At 45.4% G+C, this 21,132-nt stretch overlaps 1 protein-coding gene across 3 annotated transcripts in view; it reads left to right on the top strand.

Annotated features, from left to right (window-relative positions):
• Positions 1-20,245, top strand: part of GPS1 (G protein pathway suppressor 1) — a 253,101-nt gene extending 232,856 nt beyond the window's left edge. For all 3 annotated transcript variants that reach the window (XM_078653771.1, XM_078653769.1, XM_078653770.1), the window contains 2 exons: positions 17,637-17,771; positions 18,820-20,245. In XM_078653771.1, the coding sequence (XP_078509897.1) occupies positions 17,637-17,771; positions 18,820-18,894 (210 nt within the window). In that variant the 3' untranslated portion in view covers positions 18,895-20,245. The remainder of the gene's footprint in view (positions 1-17,636; positions 17,772-18,819) is intronic.
• Positions 20,246-21,132: the final 887 nt, after the last annotated feature.

Here is a 21,132-nt window from a genome sequence, read left to right as displayed (position 1 = left end):
TCTTCCCTTCCCTTGTCCCTGTATGGGCGCTCGGCCATTTTCAAGATGGTATCGTTGCCCCGGACCTTGTATTGTCCCCTAAATTTCCCTTATCACATCCTGCTCTTCTGGTTCGCGCAGGTTAACGCCATACAAAATAAATTTCTCTAGAATGGCGAGGCAGTTAGGGTCGCTCTTTGCATGTGTGTACAATCTACGTATTGCTGAGGAATTGCGGCAGCAGACATCTATTCATATTACGCGGCGTCGTATTTACTCATGGCAAACGAAGGGTGGTATAACTCCCCTACCGACCCAGCGTATGCGATCGAGCACGTGGCAATGGAGCAGACCTCCCTCCTCCACCTCCTATTTAGCGTGACACGCCTAGATTTTATGCCACCTGCAGGTAAAATAGTAATACTGCTCTGGCGGGCACTAGTCCGACAGATAGGATTGCACGGTAAACTTACCCGGGCAACCCCACTATGGCAGGGAACATACCTCCACTTTGGGGGGGTTCCGGGGTTGGGACCTGGTAGGGATGTCGACCCTTGGCGATGTGATGCGGGGCACCACCCTGAAATCCCATCAACAACTGCAAACAGAATACAACCTGCACAAAACACAATTCTACAAATATCTCCGTCCCCCATGCGCTCACCCCCCTGATCCGCTCACTTGAGAGCCTTCCATAATTTTGACCCGTTAGAAGGCAGTCTGTTGATGGGGAATTTAGGCCTCCACAAGATTAGACAGATCTATCAGACCCTAACGACTCACACACAGACAACGCTCGACAAGACTCGTCTGGCGTGGCAGGCCGAAATCCCTGACTTGACTGACTACGACTGGGCTGTAGCCATCGCTAGTCCGCGGGGTGCAGCGGTCTCTACTAGATACCGCCTGTTACAGTTTAAATACTTGCACAGGGCTTACTATACACGGACTAGACTCTGGCGGAAGGGAGTGATTCCATCCCCCGCGTGTCTGCGGTGTGAGCGAGACTAGGGGACTTTTCTACATCCAGTTTGGGGCTGCACAGTTACCTTTCTGGTTCAGAATCAGGTCCTGCCTCCAGGAGGTGCTAGCTTGGGAACTCCCGATGGACCCGAGACTCTTCCACATTGGGGGAAATGTGTATAGCAACATTTACTGTTTTTAGCCCTCACCATTGCCCAGCGAGACACAGCACAATTATGGAAAGGGACGTCTTCCCCGACGATGGGTAAATGGAAGGCCGAAATGGACAGATGTATTGGGGCCGAAATGGCAGTGTTCCTTGCTTGTGGTTGCCCTGTCAAACATAGGAAAATCTGGACCCACTGGCCGTCATATCGAGGAATCGAGCTCCCCCTCCTGCCGCCCACCGACCGCGAATGGTGCTTTGCTTTCTAATGTATATTGTTTGGAACATCCCATATAAGATAATAGACCCGTATGATTTTTTAACATGTACGCATGTCCTGAGATCTAGTACTGTCTGCACTCAGAGTTTTAACCCCTGCATGTTAAGTAGGTGTTGGATTTTGGTCAAAATGTTGGAATTATTGTGATTTTATGTAATTTTCATTGTAGGGCTTATGCCCATATTGCCAACGAAAAACCAAATAAAATGTGTTGTAAAAAAAAAAAAATGACAGAGCAATACGTTCTTGTGGCAAGGGACACCTGCAGCACTTGTGGAAGGTTCCAAGGGTTTCTCTAATCTCTTACAGCTTTCACATGATTGTTTACTCATTGAATGCGTCGCCTCTAATTGAGGCAACGTTGTTGAGTACCTTGATACTAGACTCCGTGACAGCCGGAACTAGAACAGCTTTGAGTCGCCAATAAACAGGGGACAGGTTCGTTTCCACAGCAACAGGCATCAAACTGAAAAACACAACTGAGTTAAACAAGCATTGTTCATGCAGCGGGTTCGCCTGTATGATGAAAATAAGCTGTTTTTATCAATCGCCGTCCAGGACTAAGGGTTGAAGGAAAGAGCTCCTAGGCGTGGAGAGGATGTGGCGCAGCGGCCTGAGCTGCTTACTTGAGGCCTTGGCGATTCCATTTCGAGTCTCGCCAGCACAATATCATGTGATTCTGGGCAAATTACTTAATCTCTCCCAGTGATAAGTTACAGCTATATAAAACTGCTGCAAGACGAAAAAGCAGTAAGAGGCACAACTTTATTTATGAAAAAATAATTCCACCAACCCTGATAGTAACAGTATTTCAGCAGCGGGTAACAGATAAGAGAAGCAGATGAGGAACAAGCATTGGTAAATGGAGGAAATTATGCTACAGCCAACAGAAATGGAGGAAAAGTAAGTAGCACACACATGAACCAATGAAAAGCCAGGAAAGAGAGGAGGCTGAATGTAACTTACTTTTACATTTATATTAAAAACAAGAGATTTCTCAAGCACAGCGCAGGCAAAAACTAAAAAGGGGCCCTTTCCTACACTCCCTTGCCACCCCATGTAAGGGCAACAGTCAGTGCTACGTTCCGTAGTCTTGCTGCAGGAGCGTCATCCTCCGGATGGCCAAGTGTGCGATCAAGTGAGAGCTTCTTAGAATAGAGCACTGTGGTGCTATCCATACTAGTGCTTTGTACCAAAGAAAGACTGAAGGCTCAAGCATATAGTGGACTTCTGGCCATTGAATGCTTTTTTGCAGAAAGGCAAATTCAGAATGCCCACCATGACTCTAATTCTTTCCACTCTAAACCTGTGAGATTGGATGATGTCCATGGACTTGCAGGACATGTATTTTCATATACCCATCCTACAGTTGTCACAGGTGCGATCCACAGTTCACAGCCGCGTCAGAACTCTTGAAATTTGCCATGCTTGCCTTCGTTCTCACCCTGGCCCCTTGAGTGTTCAAGAAAGTGATTGCTGTGGTCACAGCACACCTTCATAGGTCGGGGATACATGTGTACCTGCATCTCGATGACGGGCTGCTCGAGCCAGTCTCGTTACAGTCCGTTGTGGACCACGTTAGCAATGTCCGATGTCCTGACATCGTTCAGGTTTCAATCAACGAGCCGAAGTCCCAATTGAGCTCCACAGAGAGGATTACTTTCATTGAGGGTGTCTTAGACACAGTGGTATTCAAGGCTTTTCCTCGGATGGAGAGTGTCCTGGATATTCAGGATATGATTCAGGTGGTTTGTGCTCAGTCCAGGGTCACGGTGAGGATGGCGCTGAGTCCTCTTGGGCGCATGCATCATCCTCGTCCTATCGGCTGGATGATGTATGCAAGCTTTGCAGGGAAGTTTCAGTAGACCCAACATCAGGGGTTTCCCACCGATACCATCCAGGTCTCAAGAAGACTGCTCAAGACCTGCTGTGGTGGCAGGTGCGCATAAATGAACTATGGACATCCATTCTCCCTTCCCTCACCCAGATTTCACAGCTGTGGCAGACAGATCAATTCTGAGTTGGGATTATACCTAGGGGAGGTGGGCATCAGAGGCCTCTGGTCTCCGGCAGACAGCCAGGTCCCTCTCTGCATTTTGGCACTTCTAGTGATCTGTCTGGCCCTGGAAGCCTTTCTGCCTTCCATCAAGAGGAGGCTGGTGCAGATCCTCATGAACAACACAGCTGCCATGTGGTACTGCAACAAGCAGGGCAGAGTGTGGTCCTGAGTCCTGTTATAGGGTGCCTACGTCTCTGGCAGTATCAGGATCAGCAGACCATCTTTTTGATAGTTATCCACCATCTAGCGGGCTCTTTGAATGCCAGAGTGGAAAACTGAGCAGACGTCTGCTATTGGATCATTGGTGAGACCACCCCGAAGGTGGCAAAGGGGCATCTTTGAAATGTTCGCCATGCCTTGATTAGATTTTTTCACCACTGGCAAGAACTTGTATTGTCCAAGCCACTGCATAGTGGTGTTTTCAGTACAGTCACTGATAAAGTCATTCTGGCAGTGATGGGGCACCACTCTCCTGTGTGCATTTCCCCCCTGCCTTGAGTTCCTAGGTGTTAGTCTTGCAGTCCAACCCCCTTCGACTAAGTTCATGTATGCTGGGAGAAATTTGGTGCCTGATGTGGCGCTCGTCATACTGGCCCTCTGCAAGCTAAATATTCAGATGTGTTGTGCCTTGCAATGGACGCAATTAAAGGTATCGGTCAATCCCTTTTCACCTTTCTGTGTTTACCTGATGAATCTTCTCGCTTTAAATCAGCTGTTGTGATGCATTTTCTTAACCCAAGTCACTTGTTTCACCCAAAGCCCTTTCGTATGCCCCAATTGTACTTGGCGTTGACATTTATTATGTACACTATTTTGAGCCAATGCATAGTTGCTTGTTGTGGCTAATGATGTGCAAAACTGTTTTGTTTTACTGATTGTAGGAAGATGGCTCTCTATATAGTGTACCAAAATGAGGTGCACTGTGCAGAAAGTTCAGGTATCCCTTACTAGTGTACAGGGGCTTGCCTTAACAATCCCCCCCTTAACAATCCCAAGGTTCTCTATTTGTGGTAGTGTGGTCGAACAGCCTTAGGCTTATCAGAGGGTAGTGTTAGGCATTTGTTGCACACAGGGCCAATAATAGAGAAAATTCATACAGGGCTGCTGAAATGCTGACCAAGTCTTCATAGGCCAATGTACCACCAACGCACACACTCCGGACGAACCCAAAGGGGGTTCGGCTTCTGAGGGTCTTGGGACATCAGAGACACCGTCTGTTTCAATGGAATCTGGTTGGGGGGCTCAGGTGCATAGGTTGGTTTTTTTCCGGCGGGTCGGTGAGCTCGTGGCTCTCAAAGTTCTTGGTGCACCTAGAAGAGGGAAAAGAAACATATCAAGATGACTTTTGGTGTGGAGCTGGCCTCTGTTGTAGTCCTTCGATGTGCAGGTTGGTTTTGGCCGAGGTGCTTGTACTGAACACAAACAATCCATGGTACTTGCAACAGGCTCCGGTACCCTGGGTATTGGTGAAAGGAGTTTCTGGGGTGTATCAGCGTCTTGAAGACTGTATGGATCAATGGGGATGACCTCCTGGGCTCTCGGTAATAGAAAATATCGCAGAACCTTTTTTAACATCCAAATAGATTTTCAGGTTGAAATAGCGCTCCATTAATTATGGGTTTTTTCACACAGACCCAGCTCCCTTTAATTGTATACCAGATGGGAAGCTGCTATATCAACTCATGAAATGCATAAATGATCACCTGCAGATTATTTCACATTCGCCAAATGCTGCTGTGTAGATTCTGACACGAAAGCAGACAGACAAGTGTGTCACGCCTCATTTTATAATTTGCTTGATTTGGACTCTCTTGGCATACTAAGCTTCTTTTTTCTCCGCCTCCTAGATTTGGATGAATTTAAGACAAAAGACTTAAGGCGAGAAAAAAAAGATACTTAATGATACTTATTGTTGTGTATCATGGTAATTTTCTCTCTTCGGTTGTCAAGTAATAGAGTTTGGTAAAGTATATTTCTTGTCCATCCTTTTGGTGCTGAAAGTGCGAGAAATCATCTTCACAACACCCATTGAGCAGAGGTATTAAGTACATTTTGACAGCAATGCTAAGGATATACTTACTGGAATAGAAAAGCCTTCTGCCTACCTTTAAATACTAGCAGGTATCCGTTTCTCTCAAGCCTTGTGGCATTGAAGTACATGGTATGTTTGCTCATGTTAGAAACTCCTAAACACACCTGTTCCTTATTGAAGCACGGTCATAATTGAGTATGAGACGTGGTAGATTCTTTCTCCTTCCATTAGAATGAGCTGCTTGTCTGAGCTTGCTATATGTGATGAGGGATGTGCCTTCTGGTAAACTTTAGGTTTACTATCTGATTCAGAAAATTTGAAAGGCTGAATATAGGAGCACTATTTTGAAAATAGTTTTGGTGGTGTTTTCAATTAAATGTACTTTAATAGTAGCTACATTAATTTGAATTGGCTTTAAAAAAAACTTTTGCATCTTGCTGGCTTGTTTTCTCTAAAGAATTAATACAAAAATGCAATTTTATATCTTTGAATTTGTTCCACGAGCCCACACAGATGCAAAGATATTTTAATGTGTGAATTTTGAAAAGATACCCATGGTGAAGAACTAGTTTTAAAAGTAAACAGTTTTTGGTTTCGAGGCGAGGCCCAGGGAAGTACAATCAGGATGACATGTATGTGTACAGAGGCATCCTTCATGGAAACTAAAGGCACACAAGGTCCTCCATGGCCCTACTTGGCCGCCTTAACCTTCTGGAAGATACTAGTCTTCTTGCTAGGCCCGGCTCTTTCTGACCAGTTTTTTGCTTTACCGAGGCCCCCTAGCCTACCTCCTGCTTGTTCCTCTTGACTCCTTTTTATACTTTCACGCACTTTGCTCTCTCTGTTCTCCCTCGTTTTGCTCAGTCTCACACACTCTGCTTTTGTCTCTCACTCTTGGTTCCATTAGTTCTTCCCCTCTTGTCACTATCCCACTTTTTTGTCAGATTCTGACTTCTTCTGTGGCTGCCTTTTCTCTTGTATGTCATTCACTTGCTTCTTGTTTGCCTCTTACTTGTTCTTCTCTGTCACTATATTTGCTCTTTTTCTCTCCCCATTTCCTTCATCTCCTATTTTTCCACCTCGAGCACCAGCTCCCTCCCACGCCACCCGGATATCCTCCCCCCTCCTTGAGACCTTCGTAATGGATAGCGTGGATGTGCTCATAGGTAGCCAGTCTAATGCACAATAGGCAAGCCCGCCGCACCTAGCACCAGAAACACTGGTTTCTCGACTGCCAATCCTAGCCCGACTCGCCACTACACGGCCCACAAACCTCTTTCCCAGCGTGTCATTCCCACTGGAACTGTACCTCTCCTGCCAGGTCGTATGAAGCTTTCTTCTGCACCACCTGCCATTTCTCCTGCGCCTCTCCCAACCACTGACCTACAAACCACACATTTACCATTGCCTCCTGCTAAACACCCACATACTTGAAATCTGGGACTTCCTGGACGACCTCTCCCCAACATGCTATATCTCACGGAACCTGGTTAAAGTCCGCTACCGCCCTGGATATAGGCATTGTCCTTTGCACCCCCTGCCGCATCAAGACCCAGTTACAAAATAGCCAAGCATGACAGGGTGAACCAACACCTTGGCTTGAAACCAACAATTGGCTGAAATATCTAGCCTTCATTAACAACATTTTTAGCACTTCCACCATAGGTGTCTCCCTCTTCAAGCGACCACTTGGACCCAGAACCAACTGTAGCCCATCCCAAATTCCTTCCTACACACAAGAATTTAACACTTACATCCTGCTTGGGGACTTAGGCTTTCGCTTACAGGACCAGTCGGACACCGACTCCGCCTGCTCGTAGATGACCTCAGGATCCTTGCCCTCACCAAACCAATCGACCGTTCCACCGCCTCAACCCATTCTTCACCAACTTACCAACATTATAGTGGATACCGACCCCTATGACTTGGGCTGACAACTACATTATCGTATTCAACATCCAACTACCCAACCAGGTTAAACTTGCCAACCTCTGGAAATCCAGATTGCAATGGAAGTAAATGACAGACTAAAATTAGAACTAGAAACTCATCGTTCGCAGCACCACACAGCCAACCAGCATCACCCACGCTGTTTCCAATTTATGGACATTATACAATGGGACAAACAGACTCACTCTTGACCCAGGTGTTTGCCCCATGTTGATTGACGCTTTTCTTTTTTTTTTTGCCCCACATGCCTATGCTGCACTTTCCACTCTGCCAGTAGGCATTTTGCCACCTACAACTGCAGCTCTGGTTAATTAGGCACTGTAGTGCAAGCATCCTAATGCCAGTCTGCAAGAATGAAGTGAAACAGTGTCCTCATACCGATGTTTCTAACTTCAATATCAACAACTGGATAACCACCTGTGTGAGCTCCCTGACCCCAAAACTTATCTCCATACTTCCCCATCCTTACAAATATTCAGCCGCCTCGATGACCGTAACCAACTACAGGTCCATCTTTCTTGTCCAAGGCCCTCAGTGCAGCCATGGACAACGTACCCCTTACCCCTCAAGCGCTTTTTCGTTCCCTATGCGCCAGAAAACTGCCCACCAGCACTCTTCTACCAAAGCTAAGCAACAGCTGGGGCAGTCTAACGGCGTGTTAACGGTGCAAAGTGCACAGTGCACAGTAGAGAACTGACCGGCATAACATACCAGGCAAAAACTGTCTTCCAGCGCTTTTTTTTTTTAACGCCTGAGAGAGCAGTCACTCCGCAGACACCCCGCAACAACGCAATGCAACGTAACGCTATCTCCCTGACAGCAGCTACTCCAACTTAGAGGGGGCAGACAGGCTTGGGAGGCGGAGTGGAAGCAGAGCGGAGTTGGGAAGTGAAAAAAAGTAAAGAAAAAAAAAAGAAGGGAATGAGGTCTGGGAGAACTAGAACAAACCCCCCCCCCCCCTAAATACAAGGAAAAAAGCCCAGGCCAAGACCAAATCCCCCATTGCTCCAAGTGAGGGGAGTGCACCCGCATCATTAATATCCCCAGTATACTCAATTTTCACCAACATAAATCCTACCGGAAAATTTACTTTCCTGAAAGACCCAATGACTGCCATTTAAGCAATGCCGACTACACCAAATGGATTACAAAAACCACTGTCACCAAAAAAAGCAGATCTGAGACCAACAGACACAAGGTCTCCTCCAAGCGCCTTACACACCAATGAAGACAGGCCCAATGGAAGAGAGGAAATACCCAATCATTTGGATGCCACCCTGAAGAAAAACGGGTTTCATTTTCAAGCTCAAGTGCACAAGGAAAATGAAAGGTACGGCCCACCTCAAAGGCAAGGTCATGAGAAACCTTCAACAACACATATAGGAGTTATCAAGTCTATGGACTACCACACAGAAGGGCATATAATAATATCCTCCCCCAGTAAAATAGAGAGCAAAAGCGAATCAATTGCTACAACCGAATCAGTATCAACCAGGGCTACAAATCAAGACCAAACAATAACGGGAAGCTACGTGGTTCAATCCAAAAACGTGGAGTGTCATAACACTACTGGGTATGAACTAGCATACAAGGTGCCCCCATACAGCCACTCAACCCCAAGATCAGATTCACGCATGATCCCGGTAATGAATAAATCCACAGATAGGATAAAGGAATTAAATCCCTGTTGGGCGCCTCAAGTGCCTACCCTTAAAGGAAGAACCATGACAAAAAAAGCCTGCCAGGACATCCATGCAACTGAAAGCAACTTGGAGAGATTAAAAATCTTCAGTAAATCAATTATCACTGAAATGGAGGCCCAGGAAGGAAACGATACCAACGTAGAGGGATTAAAAATCCCCAACAAAACAAAGGTCACTGTAAAGGACCAGGGAGTACCACCAATCGATTGGTGCACAAAAATCTCTCCAAATAAAGAGCCATTAAGTAACAACACAGTTGAGATATCCAGTGGAGTGAACCAGGAGGAGGACATTAATGCACCAATAGACTCTCCAAACACGAATGACGCAGGTGCTCAAATGGAACCCTCAATAATAGAAATTTCAAGTGGTTCAGCTATTGCCGATGTAGCAATAACAAAAAGCCCAGAATCGCCCCCCGGAACACGGCAAAAGATCAAAGTACGGCAGAACGACACAACGTCTAAAAAACAAGCCTCACAGGGATTTTCCTCCAACTACAACACAGGGGACCTGCACCGGCACGAAACAGGGCACGAGATAAACGAAAACTTGGAATCAATAATCACATTACACAGTGCACTGGGGTGCATATTGGAAACCTCTATTAAAACCCTCAACATGCAGTCAGACAAACTCGACATCCAGATACATCTTATGAGCACAATGGCGGAACACATATCCAACATAAACAAAAAGCTAGATACCATGACCAGTATCTCCAACATTATTAAGGATCAGATCCAACCGTGGGCAGCATCCCAGTCATGCACCTGCCACCCAATTTTGGAAAAATTAAAGGATCTGCCTTCAATACTTAAAGACATATTACTAGAATGCAAGATCGCCAATCAGTGCAATAACTGCACACCAATCAGATGCGACCTTATTTCTTTTGAAAATTGCAAGAGTCCACAAAAGGTATGTCCGATTAAATCTAAAGTGGATGAGTTATCACGGCAAACATCAGTAGAAAAGAACCAATCAAACAACCGGACAATGACACCTGGTATAATAGAGGAAACTAAAACAACAGGTGAAAGTCACCTTATCACACAAAATAATAGCTGCAAACCATTGGAAACAGAGCACTCAAACCAGGATGGGGAAATTAACCAAAACGACCATAAAGGCCTAACCAAGCGACAAAAAAAGCGGGCAAGAAAAAACAGAAATCAGATGTCAAACCACCCGCTTGCAAACACCCAGACGCCGGTCACTTTTCCTATCTTCAATCAGGTAAAAATTAAAACTAAACAGGAACTTACCGTCAAAGAGGGGACTAATCACTCATCAGTCGGGACACACAAAGAGCAAAAAAACGGGAAAAATCAAGAAGAAGGACAAATACCACTAAGCAAAAGCCCGAATGACATGACCCAATCGAGGACAACAAAAAAACAAACAAAGAGGAGATAGCCTCTTTTAACTCCAGTCATACTGATCTTTCGAGTCCAACACCCGCCGCAAGTGACACTGATCCGAGCCGGAATCAAGGGATCAGCAACAACACACAACTAAATAAAATCTTAGATAGTCGGCCAGTTGACCAACAAAAAACTGACTCAACCACTCGTCAAAAAGGTCGCACTACCAATGAAGATAAAAACCATTCTATAAATGAGATCGATCAACACAATAAAAACGAACCAAGCAGTGAAAGGCCCCATTGGGTAGTAGCTAAAGCCATGGACAAAAACCAAAAACTTCCCTCCATTCGCATCACCGTAGTAGTAGTAGTAGTAGTAGTAGTAGTAGTAGTTGAGCTTATATAGCGCACAGCTACCGCAGAGGGTTTCCCGGCGCTTGCTTAGGGAACCCGTCCTGGTATTCCCCTGTGAGATAGCAGGGTATCCACAAGGTGAAAGTCAGGCATCCCGCCGCGAGAGGCCGTCGTGGAGATTAAGCAAGCTATTGCCCAGAGTCGCAGAGTGTGAACCCGTGAGTCGAGGAGGCACCGGGGCGAGAATTATCGAGTCCGTGGAATTGTTTTCAGTCCAAGACCCGCCGAGGCGGGGAATTGAACCCTGGTCCAGGACCGATCTCAGCTTCCGGGTCTGCTGCCTCTAACCCCTGAGCCGCACTTCTCCACTACCGAGTACCGAGTAATAACTCAACGGTAGGGAAAAGCATCACAATACCAAGTGAAAATCCAATACTAGGGAAAAGCGACCAGATGACTAATAGACAAGTAAGAACAAAGGCAGACAGAAACACGCACGATCAAATACAACTCACGATATTCACAGGCAACAACGACACACAACAAATTACAGAACCCACAAAGGTAGAATGGACAGGACCATGCCTCGGAACTGACACCAAAGTAAGTGGGCGCTACTTAGAACATGTCAGCCCAAAACGAACAGGCTGAGAAGTAAAGGCCGTAGTAAACATGCCACTCACGCAAACCCAAAGCAATGGGTACAATCAAATAGCCCAATATCTCCATCTCAACGCAAAGGATCATGATGATCACATGCCTATAAAATCCTCTTCAGAGGGAAAAGCGCAGACTAGCAATGACCGACCATTGGAGAAGCAAACAGCACCAGCAGGAAAGATACTTTTTATCCCTAACTACGAGCCTCAAGGCACACAAGATCTATTAAATCGAGGGAACATTCTCCACCTTACATCCTCCATCCCAAGCTTAAGCCACCTAACAACTGCCGATTTACTATCAATCTAATTCATCCCATTAGGGGACAATGTGGCCAAGGAAGGCACGCTCGCCACCTGGAGGAATATAGAAATAGTAAAAAACATACTCACAAAAACACCCAAATTTGAAGAGTGGGGAATCACGCTGAAAGAAGAAATAAAAAAGGGTTATCCGTCACCCCTACTAAGAAGATGTGGGAAAAGAGATGACTGCAAAACCCGAATTACCCACTCAGTACTGCAAGGCGCCAGGGGGGCTGAAACTCCGACTAATAATCACTGGAGACACACATTGGGCACTAGTGACAATTGAACCCACAGGGAAGCGGGAGAGAGCAAAGGAACACTAATAAAGCTGCTCTCCTGGAACATCGCAGGAGCGAAAAACATCTTAAACCATAGTAGAAAAACAGCAACCTGGGACCAATATAACATCAAAGCACTGCAGGAAACGTGGACAACGGAGCCAATTGATGTACCAGGAAGAGTATGCTTCCATGAAAGTGCGACACGTCTCCAGTGCTACGGACGCGCGAGGGGGGGGTCTTTCAATATATATATCCACAACACTGAAGATCAGAGCCTCACAAATGGCCACGTCAGCACCAGATATTCAAATTATTAAACTGGAGAGCACAACAAAAAGCAATGTCAGAACAATCATCTTGATCAATTTATACGCCCACCCGAAAAAATCGGCTAAAAAGGACCTCTTCGACCGTGTAGTCAATGTAGTAACCAACATCCGCCTTGAACATCCAAGTTGGGAGATTGTCACGGGCGATTTTAACATCAACCTTCTACATCCACCGTAAGATAAGGTCAACATCTCTGTAGCAAACGAACTGTGGGATGTTGAACCCCAGGAGATTATATCTGTTAAGAAGACAGACAAAGTGGGTAGGCAACTGATGTGGGACTTTGAACGCCTTGGCCTACGGGTAATAAACGAAAGAACCTTTCATGACAAACCCCCTGCCGTTACCTATATAGGCCACAATGCAAGCTCCACCTTGGATTATACATTAGTTACACTACCCCTGCTAAGTCTAATTAAAAAATTCCAAATACTCTGCTCACTAGACAGCGATCACTCAATGCAACACATCGAGATGAAACTGAGTCCCTCCAGGCACGTAAAGGCACCAACTATCCCAGGCATAACCTCAACAATCAACCTGAAGCGGTAAAGGTGGTCAAGTAACACCCTACCACACATAGCGTTAGACGCTAAGAAACTGTTCAAACAAACAACTGCAGAAAAGGACTTATGTTCAGAAACCTGGTCTGACTTCCTGGAAAGGCTGCCAAGGTCCAATAGTAACGCAAAAAAGAAGACCTATCGGATGACTGATATAGAACTCACAAAAACAGCACTGTCTATGAGGAAACAACTTCAGAAGCTCACAAGACGGGCACAAGGACTAAGGACAAACCCAAGTATCTGGCAAGAAGTTCGATCGACAAGGAGGCAATATAAGAAGCTGGTTTGGATGGAAAAAAGGAACAAAGCTAACGACTTCTGGGTCAAATTGCTGCACAACATAAAAAAATCAGACTCCAGGGCGTTCTGGATACAAGTCAACTCCATTAACAGAGCAGCTCAACCTGTAAATATGACATGCATCACCGAAAGCGATTGGGCCAAACACATAGTCGATACATTCTCAATAAACCTAACGGCGAACCAGATTAGAACATCAACAATTGAATCTGAAATGCCAAGAGCTATGAACCAAGAAAGAACGACTATTACCAGCACTAATGGCTCGATCATCGGCCAGGAAGACATGGATCAATCAATACGGACAGACAACGATTGCCGAATACTAAAAATAATCAAGAAAGGCAAACAAGTGAGTGCGCCGGGGCCGAATGGCATTCCGCAGGCAATCTACAAAGAGGACCCCAAGTTCTGGGCATGCAAATTCAACATTCTGTTTCGGTCAATTAGCAACTCAGGTCGGGTCCTGGAAAGCTGGAGAGGTGCCATTATCAACCCCATCTACAAAGGCGGAGACCGCAAAAATCCAACTAACTACCGCTTAATAGCCCTGATCGATGCGGAAGCCAAATACTACGCATCTCTGGTGCTAGCCGATCTAGCTCAATGGTCGGACATGCACAGCAAAATCCCGTTAAACCAGACAGGGTTTCGCCGCGGAACAGGCACCATGGCAAACGCAATGGCATTATGCTTAATCGGTGAAAAAAGCCTACAAAACCACCAGGAACTTTATACCTGCTTCGTTGACTTTAAGGCGGCCTTCGACCGTGTCAACAGGAAATTACTATGGGCCAAATTGAAGCATCAGAGCCTGCCAGACTCAATCCTAACGCCGATCATTGACCTGTATAGTAACACCTGGATGAAGGTAAAGATCGACAACGGACAGAGGCTAACCCGGAAGACCAATACCTTTGATGGCTTAAAGCAAGGCTGTGTCCTGGCCCCTCACCTTTTCAATTTATTCATGGCGGATTTAACAGCAAGCCTTGATCAAATCAATGCTCATCCACCGCGGCTAGGTAATCTCTGTATAACACACCTATCCTATGCCGACGATGTGGTCCTACTAAGCCAGACAAGAATAGGCCTGCACCAAACAGAATTTGCTAGCAATAAACAGTACAAAAACCAAGATTATGGTCATAACCCGACGCCATAAAGTGCAACCAACCTTCACTATAGACAATGTCAAACTGGAAGCGGTTGAAAATTATAAGTATCTCGGGATACTACTGGACAAGCGTCTTAACTTTACTACGCACCTAAACAGCATGGAAAAAAGGAGCATGGTTCTATTGCACGCTTTCAGTAGCTTGGCGTCCGAACTCAGCGGCCCCCTGGTCTCTCCCCTGCTAACAATAATGAAAGCCAAGCTACTTCCAACAATAGCTTATGGGAGCATATTACATCATGGCAAGAGTGCACAACTCTTGGACAAACTTCAAATGAAAATCTACAAGCGTGTATTTGTCTTACCAACGAATGCATCACCCGCACAAGTCAGACTCGAATTCGGTTTGCAATCTCAAGTCCTACTGAAAAAGTACGAGACCATAACATTCTGGTACGATGTGTGGATGAACCAAGAAATTGCGCTGTACCGTGCCATGTGGGAAACAATCAGTAAAAGTCCCAACTCGTACTATGCCAAGTACCTTAAATCATCACTTGAATCCACTAACTTGGCTGCACTTTGGGAATCCAAGCTTCCAGTGCTTTCCTTTAAACAGTTGACAAAAAAGGCTGCCAATAGGCATTCGTTGCTAAATGATAAAATAACTTTTAGTCTTCGGTCCCATGCTTGGATGACAATTCAATCTTATAAAAAACTAGCACCAGCAACCTACCTAGACCTTGCTTTCTCGACATTCATCAAACGGAAATACCTCAATTTAAGGCTGGGCAGCTTACCAACAAATGCTGAGTTACCAAAATGGAAGCCCCAAGAACGTGCTGGATGCTGTTTATGTGGCGCAGGAAGACAAGACTTTATCCACCTGATCTGTATTTGCCCGGCCCTGAACCAGGAACGTCGGAGTTGGTTGAAGACCAAGTTTAAAGAATATGGAACACACACCTGCCGGTCTGCGATCATGCTAATCCTGTGCTCAGTAGATCCGCAACTCATTTGCAGGGCAATCAAATTCATTGACAATTTCGAGAAAAAGCTAAATAAACTGGCGAAGTCTTGAGCTCTGAACACATTTACTTTACTAACCCGAAAGACGCTCTCATTTTTATAAAAAATTTTATTCACTCAGCAGTGTAAATTTTCGTGTGTTTTAATATTGCTGCATTTACATTTTGTAATGGTTTTTACTAACTATACAATAAATATTATTATTATTATCAACTACAGGTCCATCTTTCTTGTCCAAGGCCCTCAGTGCAGCCATGGACAACGTACGCCTTTTAACTGAGATAGAAGACACGGCAGCCCTCATCCTCCTGTGCCCCCTGGCAACCTTCAACACCATCCCCTACTTTATCTTCATCCAGAAACTCCACAAGGCTGGAATCCTTGGCCCCTCCCTACAATGGATCCACTCCTTCACCACTAGACACTCTCAATCGGTCAGCAGAGTTGCACACACCTCTTCCTGAGCCGCATCTTCTTCAATGTCTACATGACTCCTCTTGCCTCCATCGCACAGTCGCGTGGTCTGAGCATCGTCTTATATGCAGATGACATGCAACACATGCTCTTTTAACTCTCAGAAGATGCACCAACAACACAATCCCCATTCCTATCATGCAGGTCCAATATGTACTGGATGAAAAGAAGCTGCCTCAAGCTGAACTGCATCAAAACAGAAGGGATACTGTTTGACGAGCACTCCTATCTATGGACCCTGACCTGGTGGGTCGACATCCTAGGATATGTACCCATACCATCCAAAGCTGCCAGGAACCTGGGTATCATGATCAACACCTAATCACCAGCAGACTAGACGGCAACACCCCCACCCCCCTGAATCTACAAAGGCATGATCGCAAAGCTCACCAAAAGAGTGGTTCAAAGCACAGTTGCCAGATGCGTGCTGCCCGCATGAGCATACATCTCCTACCACCGCTCCCTCCCCATCAAAGCTGCCATCATCCCTTGTTGAATCCTGAAGGAAGTGAATGGCTTTCAGCTAGGATTCTCTCATACAGTGCATTTGTCTCCTTCTACGACAGCTGAATACCCTCCCATGTGATTAGCATGCCATACAAATCTCGATAACATACAATACCATAACACACATTTGTTCTTCAGTTACACTATTCACTATGCATATAGTTTGAATGCCAATGTTCAGTCCCCCTTATCTGGTCTTGACGGGGTAATAAGTTATGGAGCACCTCCATTGGATTTCCATGTGAAATAGTGTGATTTCATGATACAGTTAGTATCTGTGTGTGTATTTATATAGTGGTATCCTAGCTCGAAAGCAACAGGGGAGTGTACATTACATGGCGAGTCGGAGATGATCTGCAACATTGTGTACATCACAAATGCGATTCTTACATTAAATTTCACATTTTTACGCCCAGGTAGATTATGGGATTTGCCCAGAATCAAACAATGTTCAGTCAAAAGCTGAGGCTGGGACTTGCACCTAGTCGGCAGCTTTACCCACTAGTCCTCACCCCCCCCCCCCTCCCACCCCCCCTCCTCGCCCCCCCAGTTATCTAGTAAGATTGAAACTCAATCTGCTGAATGAATGGTGAAATCCTAACAGGCTAGGTGAAAGACATGACACCTCCTGTGTATTGGAGAGGGGGTTAGTGGCAACCATTAGGGGCTTCCCTGGTGTGATACAGACCTCTGGTCGAAGATGCATGATATATGCCTGAACTATCCAACTACTGGCTGTTGCAGAGAGATTAAAGGTTCTTGCAATCGTTTTCGAAGTGTTTATTAATGGATCCTCTGCCTATTCATCCCCTTAAATGCTTGAGGAAAACTAAAGCTAAGGCAAAGAATGTCAGAAATGGGACCATAGTTACAACAACTGATTTATGGAGGTTTAAGAAATGGAACTGAGTAAGGCAGGTGTGTTTGAAAATGGAAAGAATGGAACTGGTCTGCTTTAGAACGGAATGGAAAAGGTACTGGAAATACCTGGCCAGCTATGTGACTGGAAATGGCTAGGCATCTAGCAGTGCTAGACTTTTGTTGGAATTGGAAGTGGTTCCGATCTGTTGACTTGCATCCTGTTAGGCTGCGGTGTTCTTTTCTAGTGCTGATCTTTCACTTTCATGTTAATGATCTTGAACTGGGGTGACAATATTTGTTTGTGCTTCAAAGGTCAGTGTTAAGTGATGTATTTCCCATCTTTTGCAGATTCTTTATGCCAGAGAAGTTGACCAACGTAGCACGACCTTCCAAAAGTCATTACAGATGGGAAAAGAGTTTCAGCGACGTGCCAAAGCTATGATCCTTCGGGCAGCAGTGCTACGCAACCAAATACATGTTAAGGTGAGCAGAGTACAGGTATTGGAAAAATGCTCTGGACATTTCTAATTGGAATATGACCCTTCAGATTCTGCTCACACCAAGTTTAAGCTTGTCCCCTAGTGCACTATTACCCGAAGAGACCCATAATCCATCTTTATGTGCAAGACCATGCTTGCAGACAGATTTGTGCCCACCGGTTGTCTGTCCTTTACTGAAGTTACCTAAACTGTGATTCCTGTCCTCTGAAACTCTTTGTGCCTTACTTATTAAAGCTACTTATAGCTTCTTTGCCCCCTAGATGCTGTCCTTTGAAGTGCTGTGTTCCACCTCTTGTAGCGTGTTTTTGCCTTAAAACTGTCCCCTATGGTTTCATTTGTTTCTTAACATCTGAGACATGTTGTGCTCTGTCTTTGAAGCATTCTGTATTCCATCTCTCTCGCTGCTGAGGCACCTCATACAGTCCACTGATTCTTTTAATGTTTGGTGTTTGTGCCAGTCTTTTATACCCCCTACTGTCTGCTGTCTCTTGAAGTGCTCGGTGCCCTTCAGTAGTTTGCAGGTTCCTCATACACCCTCTCCCTCATTTGAGAGCCTTCGCACTCTTTTCTTTTCAGTCAATACTTCTCACTCCAGTGTTCCTTCACCACCCTTCCCAAGCCACTTGCTACATTCTTTGTGGTCTTAAACACCAGGTGCCCCCTGTCCTACTTGGTAAACGTATGCTCATTGTAGTGTGTGGCAAATAAGCTCACCTGGAAATAATCCTTCTCACTCTCTTCCTGGCTTGTTTTGAGAAACCACCCATTTACCCTGTTGTTATTGGACTCGGACTCTGATGTGCCCTTGATCCTCCTTGCCAGTATGAACCTGCTTTTCCAGCCCTGGGACCTACTAAGATTCTACCATTTCACAACAATCCTGACCTTCAGCACCCCGCTATTCCTCTACTGAGATTTGCACTCTCAGTACACATCATGCTTGACCTACTACACTGCCTGTTCATTTATACACAGCAGTTCCTTCACCCAGGAATCTCCACTCACTGCAGATATTGGTTTTATTTCCCCAGTCTCCTCCACGAGAAGGCAGTCAAGGCGAGCTCACCCCAGCGAACAGTCAATCCCGAATGAGCACCAACATGTAAAGCACTTAGTCTTCAACAAATGAACTTCTCCCTCCCAGGATGGTGTGAGATTCAGTGGAGGCTTCCTGGATGCAACAAACTGAGACCTGCAGCCCAAGTTACAAAGCTACTCCTCCCGTCGCCATCCCAGTAGCCCACGGAATGTAATGGGGAAGAGAGGGCTGGACTCTGCTAATTTATGGACATGGGTAACTAATTAAAGAACAAAAATGAAAAGAGCAAGCATCGTGGTCCGTGTACATGGCCTGACCAAGATCGCACCCATTTCAATGAGATTGAGAGGCACTCAGCCACCAGTGGCCTGCATATATCCATTGGGTAAACTGAACGTCCTCACTGCCCACTGATGCTCATTGCTTTCATTTGGGGCAAGGGAAACAACAGAACCATTTAGGATTGGGGCTTACGAATGTTTATTGAAGGCTGTCACGTTGCTAGAACCACAGAAGTTCAGAAGTATTGAAATCTGTGAGAGAAAACTACGTTACAGAGTTAGAAAGCCTCTATAGGAGGGAGTGGAGCACGGAGGCCAATTTGGGAAAGAACACTTCTAGGAGATTGATGGAGGGCAGAGTGGAAATGGAGCGGTGGAGGGAGGGGGAGAGGATGGGCAATTGTAACAACAAAGGGGACGGGAGGGTTACATTCTGTGGTATTGGTTCTTCTATAATGGATTGGCACTCAAGGATGTTGGATCACAGTGCAGGGAGTATGTGGTCCTTACTGGTGTCTCTGAGCAAGTGGTCTAGCATTATTAGAATTTGAATCTGGAACAGTCCTTTTTTCTGAGGCACTTGTCCCTGCATTTATGCCACAACGAGTGCTGTAAAGTCAGAGGTGCTGGAGGTCTGTTTCCTCAGATTCTTGCTCTTGGAGCAGGAATTGGCTTTGCTGATTATCAGCTTTTAATTAGTCTCCTGTGCACACTAAGGTCTTTACATCAGACACATGTGGCACAGCCATTAGGCACGTGTTTGACTCCTCTATGGTTGGTTTGTTTTGATGTAACTTGGCTGCATCCCTTTTTGAAGGGTTTAACAGAGGCTGTTTGGGTCTGATCCACATTCACACTCTGGGTCTTTCCTTCAAGCACCTTGACGTTTTCCAAGTTCTGGAAAGCTCAAATATGGCTCATTTGCAAAAGCTGGTTCCTTGTGGCCTGATAGGAGAAAGTGTTGTTTTGCACTTATTTCAAATCTTAATAGCTCAATCTTTTGGTGCATGAGAGCAGTTCCTCAAAGCTCCTCGCAGATGTTTGGGTTTGTTTGCTTCTTTTTTTTAATGTTAGTTTTTATTCCATTTCAATATTGTTCTCAGTCTTGAATTAAACTTGTTGGTGTGTTTAAAGACATAGCCTGCTGTCTTTGTGATCCATATGTTTTAGTGTGGTGTGAAATTTTATGCTCCTTTTTTCAGACATCTCAAGGCTGTTTCTTTTACCAATGTGATGAAAGGTAGTAACCTAACAAACTTTACAGATCGCACAAGGCATTGAGAGGAGAACTGGCCTGGAAGGAGACCCGATGAAGATGGTGTAGTTCAGTGCTAAAATTATGTGCATAGAAAGAGGCATGTCTTATGTGGACAGCAGTCTCACTTTTCATTTACAACATTTTTCTCTGTGCAGCTTGTAAATCTAAAGATAATATGCTATAGAAGAGAAGTATTCGTAGCATGTGTGTCTGTAGATACACGTGCGGTTCATACTCCTTCCATCTAGTATTGGGCATGGACATTTGTAACTTTTTTCTTCAGAGAAGTCTCAAGTCATGAGATATTGTGGCTCCTCCCTCCTTGGTAATGTGCTTGATCATAGACTCCAGTGTTGGATTGCTTTTCTCTGCCATCAGGCTTGGTCAGGTTTTACCGAAGCTCAGGTTTTCGGTGCCTCTTTAACATCTAATGACATTGCTAACTCGACATCCAGCAATAGGAGAGTCACTGGATCCGACCCACGGGCATCTGCCTCATGGCGGGCCCAGTCTCCTCCCACTCCTGATTAGAGAATGTGCCGTCGGGGATGATGGATCAGACTCTGTTCAGAAAGTCCCCTTAGTAAACATGAAATATCAACACAACGACCACCATTAGGTCTCTCCCCTAAGCACAAGAAAAACTGTCTGGCATGTCTGTACTTAAGATCAAAACAGGCTGTGAGATATTGAAGAGCCGAGAAAGGACAAGTCTATTGTCGATCCTGATTGGCCTCACAGCCAAAGGACCAAGTATGGAACAGAA

The sequence above is a fragment of the Lissotriton helveticus genome, chromosome 7 (assembly GCF_964261635.1).
Source record: "Lissotriton helveticus chromosome 7, aLisHel1.1, whole genome shotgun sequence".
NCBI classification, from domain to species: domain Eukaryota; kingdom Metazoa; phylum Chordata; class Amphibia; order Caudata; family Salamandridae; genus Lissotriton; species Lissotriton helveticus.
The sequence above is the reverse complement of the archived record's forward strand: the minus strand, read 5'-3'. Positions and strand labels throughout refer to the sequence as shown.